The 17,518-nt window shown below is 30.2% G+C and overlaps 2 protein-coding genes and 1 long non-coding RNA gene across 3 annotated transcripts; 2 read left to right on the top strand and 1 right to left on the bottom strand.

The window, feature by feature from the left end:
- Positions 1-77: 77 nt before the first annotated feature.
- On the bottom strand, positions 78-3,256 carry LOC127262055 (zinc finger transcription factor YY1). The gene is made up of 6 exons (XM_051290557.1): positions 2,922-3,256; positions 2,170-2,228; positions 1,442-1,641; positions 1,220-1,309; positions 823-966; positions 78-749 (listed from the first exon to the last, which is right to left on the bottom strand). Exons 1-6 carry the CDS (start codon positions 3,023-3,025, stop codon positions 210-212), a joined length of 1,137 nt encoding a protein of 378 aa, XP_051146514.1. The 5' UTR covers positions 3,026-3,256; the 3' UTR covers positions 78-209.
- A 232-nt stretch (positions 3,257-3,488) lies between these two features.
- LOC127262062 (uncharacterized) lies at positions 3,489-10,772 on the top strand. The gene is made up of 3 exons (XR_007841057.1): positions 3,489-3,673; positions 4,077-4,145; positions 9,963-10,772. It is a non-coding gene; the product is annotated as an uncharacterized LOC127262062 (long non-coding RNA).
- Positions 10,773-14,517: 3,745 nt separating this feature from the next.
- LOC127262051 (transcription factor TCP8-like) lies at positions 14,518-16,750 on the top strand. Its single transcript, XM_051290553.1, has 2 exons — positions 14,518-16,441; positions 16,580-16,750. The coding sequence occupies exon 1, from the start codon at positions 14,942-14,944 to the stop codon at positions 16,406-16,408; it is 1,467 nt and encodes a 488-aa protein (XP_051146510.1). The 5' UTR covers positions 14,518-14,941; the 3' UTR covers positions 16,409-16,441; positions 16,580-16,750.
- Positions 16,751-17,518: the final 768 nt, after the last annotated feature.

Below are 17,518 nucleotides of genomic sequence, written 5' to 3'. Positions count from 1 at the left end.
ACATTTACGCATTTATGAATTTCTGTCATTTTACACACACCATTACCAACTATATCTACAAATGTAGATCAAAAATGTTTCACAAAATCTTTGGTTTTTTTTGTATTTTTTTTTCATATATATTTGTCTTTTTAACACACAGCACATTGTAATGCCAAAATATGCATGATAAATTTTTATCAGAAACTTAGTCTACAAACCATTAAGTTTTAGTCCTCATATTCAGTCTCCTCGTCATCATCCTCATTGATGTTGTTATTGTTGTTGTCTGGAAATCTCCAGCCATCTCCAATGTTGTCCCGCTCCTCCTCTGTTTCCTCGCTGTCTTCATCCTCGTACATCCCTTTACTCGGCCATGTTTTCTTCACAATGTTTATGGCAGCCGGAGGAGCCACCATAGCCGCCGCCTTACGGTGTTTAGCCGGAGGCGGTTTCGCGCTCGGCTTTGCCCTGCTCTTCTGAGCCTTGCTGTTGCTTCGTTTTCCTGCATACGCATCGATATCACTCCCTTCGTCCATCTCATTGCCGTTAGCCTGAGCATTCTTTGCATTCTCTTCCGGAAAGTGGCCCTGGTGCTCTCTCCGGAGATGGAGATTGAGTTTGTATTCGTGGATGTAGGCTTTCTCGCATCCATCGTATGGACATGCATACGGCCGCTCGGCTGATGCAGGACCCGTGGCGCTTGTGGATGCTTTTGGAGCCTTTACTGGTTTTTCGGGCGGGGGAGTGTACTTGACAGTGTCCATGATCTGCACCGGTGGACGAAATAAGAAAACATAACATAAGATTGCAAGAACGACAAAAATGGAGAATGTGTCGAACCTTCTCGTGGTGAGAAGCGATGTGATTCTTCAGCTTGTACTCGTGGGCGTATCGCTTCCCACACTCGGGGTAGGGGCAAATGTGATAATTCTCCTGGGAATGTGTTTTCATATGCGACCTCAGATTGAAGTCGAGCGAAAATGCCTGCGCAAAATCGAGTTTAAAGATCCGAGCGAAGGGTAGTAAACTGGAAAGCAAGAATACAGACTAACATGCTGCTCGACAACACCTTTCCACGGAGAAACAATCGCATCTTTCGATATTGAAAGAAATAATAGGACAAGATTAAGATCATAGAAGCGGCACAAACATGTTGGTGGATTATGGGTCGAGCAGCTTCTAGATTCATGGCTTTAATGCGAGCAATAGACGGCATGAGTTTCCCTAGTTTACTCACCTTACCACACCCTTCATGAGGGCACACAAAGTCTCTCTCTCCGGTGTGAATTAAGAAATGCCTCTTCAGTTTCGAACTATCCAAAAATTTCTGCAAGCAAGATAACAAAAATTTATGAGTTTTTCATTGAAGAGCAAAAACACGTATGAAGTAACAAACTCATATGGTCAAGCTAAATTTTAGAAGATAGGATTACACGAGAGCAAGCAGAAAAATCCATACCTTCCCACAATTCTCATAATGGCAAACATATTGTTTCTCCCCATGGATGTGAGAATGCTTCCTTAATGCACTTGCATCGATGAATGTCTTTCCACAGCCTTCGTAGCTGCATAGGAAAAGAACTTCTGTAGTTGGTTCAGGCTCGGGTTCCATCTGCTGCGGCTCTTTGGTTTTCTCTTTCATTGCCTTCAATGTGGCCTCTGAAAAGCATAACAAAAATTTTTCCTGTCAAGATTAACATCTAGGAGCTCTTATTTCATATTTGAAATAATAAAATAACAAGAAAACGAATTGGTAGGGAAAGCAAATTGAAGAATGCAATTGGTAGTGACCAACGGAGATCAAATTGACAAGTTCAGTTCTTAAGCTAGCATTCTTTACGGGTTCGAGTATACTTCTGATGTGGCAAGGTAATATTCTCCAAATTAGATGTAGTTTTGACTATGCATGAGTGTTTCAATCTTTCATAATGGAATATGTTAAAAATCAGTAATACATCATAAATTCCGGCTTAGCTAATGTGGCTTATCTTATGCAATCTGAGAGCACAAAACCAGCATTTTGATCATACAAGAATTTCTACAATGCAGGCAGAAAATCTAAATTACGAGTTTAATTAGAAGCCAATGAATGAGGTGACATAAATCAAATGATTAAGCAATATAAATTGGGACAAACCATCAGCTGCAAAAGCCTCGAAAGAAAGGAATGATATGATAGGTACTAACCATTAACCCATTTCAAAACATAGCATTTCCCGCCAGTTGCAATGACATCCTGCTGCACCCTACAAGAGACGATCAACAATTTGGTGAGCCAATTACACAAAGAAAACAAATACGTTTGCGCAAAGACAATCCATGTTAGAATATCTTTAAATTAGCTACTTTCATTTGTTCATCCAAACACCGAAATTTGTAGGCTCGTAAATAACCTTGGCCATTTTAACCTAGATGAAATTTACAATAATTTATAAAGACCAAGTACAACCTCTAACTGTATATTCCTCTTACAATATACTCCATACATATGACAAAATTTAAGGGTTTGTTTGCTGGTGTTTTGAATTGAAAATTTCTAATGAAAAATACCTTTGTAATGTGAGGTTTGTAATGGATAAAAAATCTTGCATATGATACTTTTTATTGAAAAATAAGTGATAGTGTGTAAACAAAATCGAAACACAAACACACACTTTTCTCCCAAAAAAGAACTAACTAATATCACTTCTCTATTAAAACCTTCAACAGTATTCCAAATTACTTCAACTAGATGAACAATGTGAAGAACACGCATCAATTCAACACAAATAGCATAAAAAGGACACAATATTCAAACACTTCACAAATTCAAAACCCACAATAATTTCCCAACTCAATTCATGATCGATCAAACTATTCGACACCCAACCACAGGTCCCAAATCAACCTATCAGATACCCTGCGCTAAATAACGGCAGAAAAAGGGTGAGGGGGTTTACCATTCTTTGACCCACTTAACGGCGGGAGCCTTGGATTTGGTAATGGGGCGTCTATCGAACGGATTGTGACCAAAGTGAGTCTCCATGTGACTCTCACGAATCATCTCCAAACACTCGCCAATGTTAACAAAATTGGGGCTAGGGTTTCATACAAGAAATCAACAACACAACGAATAAATAACAAACAATATCTTCAAAACTTCCCGATAGCCTTCGGTAATTGAGAATAACCACTGTTCTCCGTCGTTTTATTAGCGGCGAACACAATTTATCAATGAGCCGTCGCACACCCTCAGCCGCCTAATTCAGACTTTCAGCCATGGCTGCATAGCTGCGACCTTATGTTCTGTTTAAAAAATAAAAAAAAATAAAAAAAAAAATAAAAAAAGGAAAAAGGCCGTTTCTCTTTTAATGGGCCAAATTATTGGGCCTCTATATAATGTTTGGGCCCAATAAAAAATTGTCAAGCCCATTTATTATAAGCCCAAAATCTAACTATTAGAGAAATAAGCGGTTATATTATATATATATATATATATTTGTGTGTATGTATAATTTTGAAGAAAAGGGAAGTGTACGAGACGGCAGCAGATCGGACAGTGGTCCAATTGAAGAAACAGGCGCCATTGATGCGACAGCGACACATCAAACTTTCTCCAACCAGTATAGAGAAGGTACAGCAGCGCTAAAGCCTTTCATCGCAGAATCTCCTCACTTTTTTCACCTTTTTTTTACCGTCGGCGATTCATTCGGTAAGTTTACTCTGCAATCTGTACCTTTTTTAATTTCGTCATGAATTATTGCTATGGTAGATGGTATATTTCGTTGATTAATGCGTTACGGTTTCTGTGGAGGTTATCGAAACTTGCTTTCGTAGTGTTCGACAAATTGCCTAAAAATACTTTTTCTGCAGATAAACTTGTGCTCTAATTAACCAATTTTAACATTATATAATATAATTCGTTCGAAAAGCTTTCAGAGAAATGGTATGATCTCATGAACTATTTTTCATCTAGTTACTCCTAGATTCTCACTAAAATATGCATACAATTTTTAGATTTGATCAAATTTTTAGAAAGTAACTTCAAATTCAAGCTGAATAACAAATATGTTCTCAATTTGGTTATTTATTATATTTAGCGTTGGTCTATGCAGCGCTGAGAATCAAATTGATTAGGAGAGGCGAGTAAGTGTAAAAGCAAGTAAGACAGAGAATCAATTGAGGTAACGTTCTGGTTACATACACATTTTCATTCTAAATTATTTATTTTTCAAAAAATATAATTATCAAATCTATTTTTTCTCTTACAAAAACATCAAATTGATAAGAATTAATTTTTTACTTTTCTTTAAACTCTTAAATTTATAAACACTTTCAAAAATTCATATCTAAACAAACTCTATCTTAGTGGAGTAGTATTTAATTATTATGGGTAATAATTGACTGCATAAAATTTCTGACAAGTCAAAAACTGATTTTTTACTTGAAAAGGGTAAAGGTCATGTGGGGGCCTCGCCCTCGCTTCTAATCATAAATTTCTGACATCACTAGTACCATTGCATTATTTTGCTTTCTGAATTATGGCACAGCTGCTCTTGTTTTTACACTTTGTTATTAGTCTTTTATTCTTCTCTGCCCCAACTTTTCTGTTTTAGTTTTTTATTTCATTTAATTTTTCCTTAATGGGATTACTCGGTGTGTTTGTCTGGAGGTTTGAATTTTGAGTTGGAATTTGAATAGTAAAAATTTTGAATTTGAACAGTTGTATGATGTGATATAAATAGGTGTTGATGTGATGTTTTGAATGTAAAATTGATTTTTAGTAGTATAATATAAAAAATAAAAAATAGGTATTTGATTTGATATTTTTGGAGGAAAAAAATAGGATAAATAGTGAAAATTAAATCCAATCCCCCCAAACAAACACACCCTATTGAATTTTATATACTAAGTTCTAGCAATTCTTATACATTCTTTTGTTTTTTTCTTGAATAAATTTTAGGATGAAGGTAGTATAGGGTGTGTGAATTTCATTTCATCTACGTGTTAATGATTATTTGAAAATTAATAAACACAATTGTGTTTATTCTTTTATGTTTTACGTCATTTCAAAATAAAAATATTTACTCATATTTTTTAATAAAATACTATCCTTCCGTTTGAGTGATATATGTGAATTTAATATATTAGTATTTTGTAGATAATAGCTCACTAGAAAAATAAAAATATAATTTTACCTTCAAATTCATTTATATTTTAATGATATAGTTTGTAATATTGTGTAAAGTATAAGAATATACTCCCTCCGTCTCAGGGATGTGTGGGTAAATTAAAAAAAAAATTATAATTAAAAAGTTTAAAATAGATTAAAATGTGTAATCATTTTTCAAAAAATGAAAGTGACGTAAAATGTGGGACGGACAGAAACGACAATGTGGACATGATACGTGGGGACGGTGGGAGTAGTTTTTATTAAAGTACGAAGTGTTTTTACTAAGAACAGGAAACGGATACATTTGTTGGATAGATAAAAATGACCAAATTGTTATACATATGACTCAGATTGATGAAATATTTTTTTTCATAAAATATTTAAAAGTAGTAAATAAATACTTCGCCCAATCACAACTTCTTGAATATTTTAACGATTTTCAAAAATTAAAAACAAAAAACTTACAAAAGTCTATAATACTTGTGTGTTTCTTTGGGTTTCAGAATTTTGAATTAGATTTGGGATTAAATAAATACTCCATTTGATTGAACATTTTGTGAGAATAAAAAAAAAAAAAAATTAACACAAAATTCAAATAGTAGATATTAGAAAACATTTGATAAAGAAACACACATAATTTCTATCTTTTCTTGTAGTATTGTGAATAAACTGCTCCCTCTTTTCCATATAAAATTTTTATTTTTTCTATTTCAGTATCTCCCATGTAATTTGTTCGTTTTTTTATTAAAAATATAATTATATATTTTAATCATATTATAAATTATATAATTTATATTTTTTTAAATTTTAATTAAATTATTTAATTATTATCTAAATTTTTATTTCTAATAATGTGGACAAAAAAATTGGGACAGGGAGGGGGGAAAAATATTTTTATACATCATTATATTTAATACCGTACTAAATTCTACTCCATAGTATAAGCAATTATTTATAGCTATCGTTTCATTCATCTACGCTAGAACACGTGTTGCTTTTATAATTTACTATGTATGTTACATAATAATTTTCAATAAAAACTACTTATATGATCGAAGTTGGATATATGTTTTTTAACATGCTCTAGAGGTATTTAGGAAATGTTGTTTACGTATGAAATTTATATTGGATATTAAAATTTGCTTTATACCATTTAAATACGCCTCCGTCCACGTACCGTGTCTGTTACATTGTAGACACGGTATTTTAGGAGGGGTGTAATTAGTAGATAATTAAGAATGTATTAGTGAAAATAATTATTTTAAAATATAAATAATTATAAATTAATATTAAGATAACTAATTAGTTTAATTAAAATTAAAAAGTTTAAAATGAGATTAAAGTGTGTAATTATTTAAAAAAAAAGAAAGTGACACGGAGGAAGTAATATTTTATTATCATATTTTTATTTAGAATCACGGTAGTTGAATAATTATTTTTTTAAAAAATTCTTAAGATGAAGTGTACATGTTGTTTTCAAATTTGGTCACAAATTTTTCATTATACAACTATCACGATTTCTTAAAATAATAAATTAATAAATAAAAACACCTGTTATAGTGCAAAGATTCGTTCATTTCGGATTTTATTTGAGATCATGCTATTGTTGTTATTATTTTATTCAATATATATATATATAAGAATTATAAATACATAGTTTAGCAAGTATGTGAATTTTTTAGCTTATCTCTTATCTTGTATGAATTTGTAAGTTACTTATCCACTTAATTATGAGTTTGGATTATTTGTTGACACTGAAAGCACGTCATCCTAAGTGGAATTAATCAAATCAAGATCATTGTTTTTAATTTGGCCATTTAAAATAATTTATGGTTATAGCAAAGACTTTTTGCATTTAATAATTTATATATATATATATATATATATAATAAAAAAATAAAAAAATAAATAAGTTAGATAGAGACTTTATATCATTGAATGCAGCCATGATTCTGTACAAAAATTGAATAACAATTATGTTGACTCTCACCTACAGCATGATCGAGTTTGAATAAAAATGATTATTATTATTATTATTTTTTTAATGTATATATATACAACAATAATATTTCAACCTTATTTAAAAACATTAATCATGATTCAAGTTTAGAGTAAGAAAAGTAGAAAAGCGGTTAAAATTGGTAAAAAAATATTATAATTTTTTATGAAAAAAATTAAACAGATATATTTTTTATGGCATGCAAATAAAGAAAATGAATGTAATTTTTATTGACAGAAGAAATATTATTTTTAAAATATTTTGATATATACATATAAACAAACCACGACAATACCTAGAATATTAATAGGCAGTATGTAAAAGATTTGTATTGATATATTCTATTCCATCCGTCTCATATCTATATATTCATTTGTGTTTTGCACAGAGTTTTAAAAATATTATAATTATATTAGGATAAAGTAGAAATAAAGGTAAAAAGATTAAATTAACCCTATTAGTATTGTATGATATATAAAGTTAATGACATTTGTGTAATATATTGTAAATTGGAAGGATATTTGTAATGTTAGGTAGATTGTACAATTACTAAAAAAAAAAAAGAAATTGATATTTGTTACGAGACAAATCAAAATAGAAAAATGAATAGATTGTTGGAGAGAGTAATATAAATAGAATACAAACTAATAATACATGAGACTAGTTTACACAAGACATTTTATCAGTGATCACACCACAAGATATATGTCCCTACAACACACTTTATAATTATGAATTGACAACACATGTTTTCAAATAAAAAGTAGTACATGATTTGTAATATCAAATTATTTTTTATTTGTTCTAACGAGGATCCTAACTATCTTTTATATATATATATATATATATATATATAAAAGTAGCTTATCCGTTGAACAATATTACAAATGGTGTGTTTAATATCTAACGGGTTTTATTGACACAATTTTTTATAAATATTATTAAAAATACAATAAATATACATAATTATGAACCATACAAAATATTAATTTTTATATTATCGATATAATTTCTATTTTCTAATATAAAAAAAAAATACATTCATTCAAATACAAAGTTATTATTATTATTATTATTTAGTTTTATTTTTGTTTGAATAATTGTTTGAATATTAATATTTTACAAAAGAAAGCAATATATTTTATATTAAAAAAAAATAAAGAGAATGAAAACAAATTAAATCCTAATTTCAAATAAACATACCCAATATTTAACACAAAATATTTACATTCAACAATATTTTATTTTAAGATTTCCTAAGTTAAAATATATATATATATATATATACAAAATACAAAACTCAACGGTAAACAATATTAGCGCTTTGTTTATGAATAATATAATACTCCCTCCGTCCTAGAATTATAGTCTATCCTGTATTCGGCAAAAAATTTAAAGAATATTGATATTATATTGATAATGTGTAAAAAATATAGATAAAGCATATTTTTGCTATTGTGAATGTATTAGTGTAAAAAGTAGTGGCAATTCTGTAATAATAATAAAAAGTAAAGATAGTTTTATACTGGTAAGGACAAAAATGGTAAACAAAAATATTATACTGGGACGTAGAGAGTTTAAAACTTTAAAAGTGATATCCAAAATCTTGCATGACATCAAATTATTTGTTGCCATGTTGAGGAAAAGAGAGACTCCAAATGTATGTACGAACAATGACAAGATAAATTTAGGATGGATTCCTTTTTATGTTAAGTATAAAAATTAATATTTTATATTAAATTTTTTTTTTTTAATGAATAAAATATTTATATTTATATTATATTATGAAGACTCTGTTCCACCAAAAAATACTAATCAAACAAACCTAGATCTCATCAAAATGAATAAATTTGTTTTAACCACTATTTTGGTATAAACGTAAGATTTTTATTATAAAAGATAAATAAGTTTTTCTAAATGAAAAAATAATATATTACTTCTTCCCTCCATACAAAAATTATTTATTTGTGTAATTTTTTTACATTCATTTGATGTAATTATATTGATATAAATAAATATAAATTTAAAAGTAGCTTTAATGTATAGTTAAATTACATTTATTAAAAATATAATTTTTATTTTTGTATTTAAATAAATAATATATATATATTTCCAGTGAACAAATGAAAGTACATAATAGGGAGGGGAGTATGATACAGAGATGTGTTCATATTATTATATATTTTATGATGTAGGAATCCATCATTCATTTTCTAATACAAATAATTTTGAATTAAATATTAAAATGTTAAGATTTTTATTTTTTATATTATTTTTATTTTAATATTAATATTATATGATTTTATTACATATATATAAAATCTTAATCTTCGGTTAAAAGCAAAATGGATATAGAGAGTATATGCTTGTACAATAACTATTTTTGAGCGTAAACTGTTACTCTCTCCGTCCTAAACAATATGCAATATTTGTTTTTGGCACAAGTTTTTTTACGGATAGTTTTAAGTAGGATAATTTAGAAATTAGGTGATGTGACAGATAAAAATGTATATTTTATTTTTTTTATTTGAATGTAAAGTGTGGAATAAAGATAAGTATAATTAATTATTTTTTATTTTAGAAACGTTGCAAAGTGTTTGAGACATTAAAAAAATAATAATAATAAATAGTTTTTTTTCCTGGTAAATAATTGTTATTATCCGATACGATGTGGGGTTGGTTGCCGTGTCAGAATTATTTATTTAATCTGATTATTGTCTGTACAATTTTATTTTTTATTTTTTAAATAAAAAGTGGGCCCAGGTTGAAAACTACCTGGCTGTTGATTTATATATAGGCTAAGTTTATTTATGTTAAATTTCTATATAGACTAGAGTGGATGATCAAAGCGCCTTTATACTTTCCAGATGAGAGGGCAAAACAGTCATTTTACGATTCATGGCCTACGACATGAAGAATAATGGTTCGTTTCTTTAATAAAAATTTGAAAAATAAATAAATAAATTATTTGGGTTTTAAAGTTCGGACTTAATATTTTGGGTTTGCAAAAAATCGGATCTATCTGACCGAAACAGAAAAAATTTATGGCATGTTTGGATCGGTTTCGAATAGAATTGATAATTTGAAATTTAAAAATCAGGTTGGATTTCAAATTTCGGATTTACTTGAAATTATTATTATTTATTATTTTAATTTATAATATATATTATATTAAATATAAAATAATATAAACAAATTAAATTAAAATTAATTCCTTTTAGGAAAATTTAATTTATGTAGGTTCGTGTCAGTTTGTTCTGGTGTCGGTGATCAATAACTAATTAGGTCAACCTGAACCTGACTCGAAAAAATTAGTGTCGTATTCGGGTTTAGTGTTTAGGGTCAAATTTTGAGTTTGGGTTGAATTCGAATTGACAACTTTTTGTTATCCCCGTAGCTTAACCCGACACGAATACAATCCAAAAATACGAATCGACACCCGTATATTCGGCACAATAATAGTATTTTTTATAAGATATTTTCTCTTAAAATGTAGAATTTAAATAGTAATATTTGAAAATTTTGCATTACAAATATATATTTTATACGTTCATCAAATTTATAACTATTTTTCTATTTCGCTTATATATAACACTATAAATATTTTATTCTTAGCAAATAATTATTACACACTATTGATTTATATTATTCAATATTATATATTAATTTACAAAAACATCATAACTATTTACCCATTCGATTTTTCGAAAAAATTTCTTTTACTTAATTAACTAAGTTATATACTTTCCAACATGCTAGTATTATTTTATTTCATAATTAACCAATATAAATAATATATTCAATAAAATTTATTTTCAATTAAAATAAATATATATTTGGTAAACGGGGAGATTAAATTCAAAGGGTTATATTCGAGTATTAATAAAAATAAGTAATACTTGTTATTTTTTATTTTTTATAAAAAAATACACTAGAAAAAAAAAATATTTTTTTTTATAACTAACCAATAAATAAGTAAATATAGATTTTAAAACCAACGAAGTAGTAACTATTTAGTGTTTGAATATAGATTCTGTAGTCGTTCAAATTTATGTTTATAATATTTTTTTTTATTTTTTACTTTATTATTATATTTTAAATAAAATAACATAATTAGCCCAAAAAAAATGAAATATAAAATAACAATTATATATAAGTTTTAAAACATTGTATAAGTTTTAATTTAAAATATTTAGTGTGTAATGGTAGTTATATACTTACTATATATATATATATTATGGAGGCGGATCCGGTGTCCATCAGCACCATGCTGATCCAATTCGAGTCGTTCATCATAATTAGATTATGATGAACGGTTTAGATTACACAGGGGTAATAAAGTAATTTTTATTTTAAAGATTTACAGGCGTATATGAATTTTTCGTTTTCAAATCATCAATCTTATAGCATTCTTCAACGAAATTCTTCCCTCGCGCGTCATCTCCATTTCGTCTTCTTCAACTCTCTGTACCGTACTTCAAATCGACGACAGTGGGTGCGTCCATGGAGGCGATTTTCGGTAAGTTCTGTTTTATTAAAATGCATTTATTGAATAAATGGGCTGTAATGAAATGACACATCCCTACCCAATAATATTACATGTCTCCCAATAATTAGTAATATTTCTCCAACCCAAATGCACTTTGGTGTTTTAGGAAATTTTGCATCCCCAAATTAAAAAACACTATAATTTTAAAATTTAAAATACTTACTTCAAAAAAAAAAAATAATAATAATTAATTAATTTTTTTTTAAAATAAATGAATAAATAAATACCAATTGTGGGGCTGAGTTGTGATGAGCTGTCCTATAGTGATTGAACTAGATGCTCTTCACCTATCTGCCACTCTGGACTTACATTATGATATACTTATATTAGGAAAATATATTTATTTATTTATTATATAAGGAAAGCAAATTTAGTTAGGAGAATATTTATCTATTTATTTATAAATATTAATTTTCACATATTATAACAAAGTTCTCATCCTTCATTTCATAATAAGTAAATAATCATGTGTGTCAGCATAAGATAAATACCAAAATTAATTATGACATGACCTGTTAGCCGGGCAACAGTTTACTTTTAGAAGCTCCTGGGCGTTTGAGATCCCGGAGAACGTTTATTGTGCTGACCACTCACGTGGACTGCTCGGGATCTCGGACGCCTGGACCTTCTGCGTGTTGTCTCAGTACGTGTGTGCTGTCAGATGCATATGTACATATATATGGTGAGTGTTAAATTTCATTTTTTTCTATATTATGTGTTTTTTCAATAATTTGGGTGTGTTATCTCTGTTATATATATATATAATATATTTTAAAATTAGTTGGATTATAATTTAAAATTGCAGCAATTCAATAATATACATATTGGCCTTTTAAAATTATTGCAATTTGTTCCGTAAAAAGTACCTGATAATATCTGACTAAATGATACAAATATATATTTATTTGTACATCAAAAGAATATATGTTACTAATATTATTATACTCCCTTCGTCTCAGATATCATGTCTGCTACACCGTAGACACGGTATTTTAGGAGGGATATAATTAATAGATAATTAAAAATGTATTAGTGAAAATAATTATTCTATAATATAAATAATTATAAATTAAAATTAAGATAACTAATTAGTTTAATTAAAATTAAAAAAAAATTAAAAATTTAAAATGAGATTAAAGTGTGTAATCATTTTCCAAAAAGAAAAGTGACATGGTATATGGGACGGACAGAAACGGCAACGTGGACATGATATCTGGGACGGAGGGAGTATTATAATTAAAATATGCAATTTTATATAGTTAATTGTGTAACATATGCAATTTTAGAATAAGTGTATTGTATATAATAAACAATTCCCTATAAAAATATCAAAATTTTAAATTTTCAAATACTCCATCACTCCACTAAAAATATCCCATATGGGTCCAGCAAGGGGTTTAAAAAAAATAAATATTTTATTGAAAAAATGATAGGTGGTTGAGGATATTGTTGAAAATTTAATTAGAAATGAAACTAAATGAAGAGATATAATGTAATAAAGTTAGTGGTATTTGTTGTAAATAAGTATTGAATGAAGGGTAATAATTAAATGTTGATTTGTTGACTTTGTCAAAATTAGTAATATAATAAATTTAGCGGACGGACTAAAAATGAAAGTGAGAATAAATTTAACGGATGGATGAAGTAATTTTAAAGGGTGGGAAATGTGATTTTTAACTCTATCGGACTAGGTGTAATGTAATTAATCTAAGTAGTTGTAAATATCATAGTTAAATAAAATTTTTATATTTTTATTTCTTCTACGTACATTTTATAATTTAATTTCACGATTTTTTTTTTTAAAAAATCAAATCTCACTCAAAATCAATTTTTATTTGTGACACCACAATTCCATTAAGAAAAGGGAAAAAGATTGAATAATAATTTATAATGATTATGAGAAAACAAATTAAATAATAAAAAAATTCTTTTATAAATTTATTCATATATATATATTGTACTCATAAAAATAAAGAATTCACCAATAGGTTTGTTCACTTACCGATTTTTTATTAAATAATTTTTTATAAATATTATTAAAAAATACAACAAACATATATTGATATATTATATATAATATTTTATATATTTACAAAACTCAACAATTTAATACAAAATATTTTTTTTTTTATATTGCCAACATATATTTTCATACCTAAGTATAAAAAAAATGTTTATATATAAAAAAAAAGAAGAAAAAAATTTGTTTTTACATAATACTGCTGCATAGGTGCATAATAATAATAAAAAAAAATTAAATTAAAGTATAAAAAACATATGTTGAATAAAATTATTACATTCATTTCATAAATATCACTCCCTCTCTCTTATAACTATAGTTTGGATTATGTTTGACACAAAATTTAAGAAATATTAATATTATATTGACAGTGGGGGTAAAAGTACGGGTAAAAGACTTTTTTGCCCTTGTGAATGTATTAGTGTAAAAAGTAGTGACAATTGTGTAATAATAATGAAAAAATAAGTATAGTTTAATAGTGATATGATTATTTATGAAAATGAGACTATTGTTTTGGAACGGACAAAAATGGTAAACACGACTCTTGTATTAGGGCGGAGGGAGTAGTATAAATTTTCGAAAATGCGGGACGAATTTGATTCCTCATCTATTTAATCTATACCTACTCCTTTAAAAAAATAAATTAAAAAACAATTGAATAAATCTTATACTAAGAATAATTCGATTTGATTACAATTTTTTTTTTTAAAAAAAAGGTAAATATAATTATAAATTACACTTTTTAATAACATTATTACAATTTGTTAGTAAATCAAAATTGGTAAAAAGAACAGCCCGTTTCCCACGAGAGTGCTGACCTCATTCTTGGAAGCTCCGGGGACCCAAAAAGGAGACAGAACGACATGGCGGAGAGTACCCACGGGGACCCGAGCTCCGGGGATCCGCCAAAAAATTAGTGTGAAATAAAGACAAGAGTCAATTGGAAAACCGAGAAGTACCCCATAATAGTCACAAACTCTCAGTTTAGGTACCCAATTTTCTGCAAGATTTTGAAGGGCCCTCTCGCATTTTCACACTCATATAGATAAAATATATATACATATATAGATACAGACTTTCTCACTCTAAAAACAAGAACAAGAACAAGAAGAGAAAAAAGGAGAGAGAGAGAGAGAAAGGGGGCTATTGAATCAAGAAAATATTATATCATCAAAGTTGAAATTGAGATTGAAATTGAAATTGAACCCACCACCAAAGAAAATTCCTTCTTTGCCCCACATGGACCTCACTCCAGATTCTTCCCAAACCAATCCTCCCCAATCCTCCGGCGGCGGCGGCAGCGCCGCACAGCCGTACAACTACAATAACCCACATCTCCTCCACCGCCTCCATGTCCGATCGCCGCCCTTTACACCCACCGCCTCCTCGTCTTCGCCGACATCAACCACCGCGTCCAAACACGCGCCGCCGCAGATCGTCGACGCGTCGCTGGCAATCGCGACCGGATCGGAAACCCTAATTGAACAGGGGGGTAAAAAGGAGGTACGACAGCAGAAGCGCCAGGTACAACCGGAACAGCAGCAGCTGGCGGTGGTTAAACGGCCGACGAAAGACCGCCACACGAAAGTCGACGGCCGGGGGCGGCGCATCCGTATGCCGGCGGCGTGCGCGGCTAGGGTTTTTCAGCTGACTCGTGAGCTGGGGCATAAGTCCGACGGCGAGACGATTGAGTGGCTGCTGCAGCAAGCTGAGCCGGCGATTATCGCCGCCACTGGAACCGGGACGATTCCGGCGAATTTCTCTAGCCTGAACGTCTCCCTTAGGAGCGGCGCCGCCGCCACCCTCGCGGCGCCGCTGTCGAAGGCGCCGCCGCATTCGTTCCATAGCGCAATTGGATTGGCGCATACCCATCCTTATGAGGAGAATTTCTCCCAAATGTTAGGGTTCCACCACCAGCCACCGCCGCAGCTTCTGCCGCCGCCCCAGATGCCGGAGGCCCTAACAGCCGCCGGCGGAGAGGCGGCGGCGAATTACCTCCGGAAGAGATACAGAGAGGATTTATTTAAAGACGAAGGTACAAATAATTCACAAGGCAGCGACGCCGGCGAAGGCACCAGCTCGCCGCCGGCGAACAAGCAGTTCAAATCGACGGCGGGGCAATCTCCGGCGAGTCTAATGAGACCGAGCAACGTGATTCCCGCCACCGCGATGTGGGCGGTGACGCCGGCGCCTACCAGTGGCGCCACCGGAAGCACGTTCTGGATGCTTCCGGTGACGGCCGCCGACGCCGGGAAAACACCTCCGGCAGCGTCGGCAGGGCAGCCATCCGACGCGCCGCCTCAGGTATGGCCGTTCTCCGCCGCGAACAGCGGCGGAAACACCCTGCAAACGCCGCTACAGTTCCTGCCGAGATTCAATTACTCTGGATCCAATATCGAATTCCCCGGCGGCGCCGTCTCCGGCGCCGGCAATCCATTGCAGCTCGGATCAATCCTTATGCAGCCGCCGCCGCCGTCGCAGAATTTAGGGTTAGGCGTCTCTCCGGCGGCGGCGGAATCTAATTTGGGAATGCTGGCGGCGCTGAACGCGTATTCGCGAAGCCGCGGCGGCGGACTGACGATGAATTCCGACAACCTCGACCGTCGTCAAAACCAAAATCAAAATCAGAATCAGAATCAGAATCAAAATCAAAATACAGACAACAACAGCGAAGACGACGGCGATGCCCAAAACAGCTCTCAATAATTACATAAGTATATTCCCAACAATCATTTCCAGGTACGAATTTCATCAAATCATGAATTATTCAATATATATATATATATATATTTAATTCTATTATTGCATTTCATTTCCCAATAATTTCTAATTTCTTCAATTACAATTATATATATATATATATATATTTGAATGAAGATGGGAGATGTGTTTCAATCAAAGAGACTGATGGATCTCAAGAACAAGTTAAGGTATTTATATATATTTAATTTCATAATCTTATGAATTTTGGAATTTTTTTCCCCATAAGTATGTTGTGATGATTGATTATATACATAATTAGTAATATATATTATTTGTTTGTTGTTACATTTGGTGTGAAGGAGAAAATATTCGAATATATTTGGTCCAAATAACATTACAAGTATATATTTGCACTCACATTTTTATATATATACATATTTTTCATCTCTTCAAAATTTTTTGGTACAAAAGGTAAAATATACTCCCACTTAAAAATATTAGTATTATATTGGGATAAAGTAGAAGTAAAGGTAAAAAGACCAAATTAACTATATTAGTATTATATGATATAAAAGTAATTACATTTGTCTAATATATTGTAAATTGGAAGGTTATTTGTAATGTTAGGTACGTAGTACAATTACTTTAAAAAAATAGATATTTTGTTATGGGACAGACCAAAATGAAAAAAATGGATAGATTGTTAAGGGACGAATGGAGAATTATTTTAATGTTATTAATGTATATTTATATGGGTAACTTTAGAATTATAGAGGATTTGTAATATAAATTTAGAATTAAAATATATTGAAGTCCATTAGCGGTAATTATATAAATATGAAAATAAAACCACAATATTTTATTTTACTATTATTTTTTTTAGTTAGAAGGTTCGTTTTGTGAAATAGTTGAAAATGATTTTTTTTTTATTTGAAGTATAGAAAATTATGCAGAGAATATAAAAATAATAAAATTGTGTAATGCATTAGGTGATTGTTCAAATTTTTTGCTCTGTTTAAATGGAAATTTCTTTTAAAGATTATATATTTAAATATTTATTATAGAAAACTTTAAAAGTAGCATGAGTTTTATTGTTTGATCATATGATAATAA

The sequence above is a fragment of the Andrographis paniculata genome, unplaced genomic scaffold, assembly GCF_009805555.1.
Source record: "Andrographis paniculata isolate CXL003 unplaced genomic scaffold, ASM980555v1 Contig65END, whole genome shotgun sequence".
In the NCBI taxonomy this organism is placed as follows: Eukaryota; Viridiplantae; Streptophyta; class Magnoliopsida; order Lamiales; family Acanthaceae; genus Andrographis; species Andrographis paniculata.
This window is presented reverse-complemented; position numbering and strand designations above follow the sequence as displayed.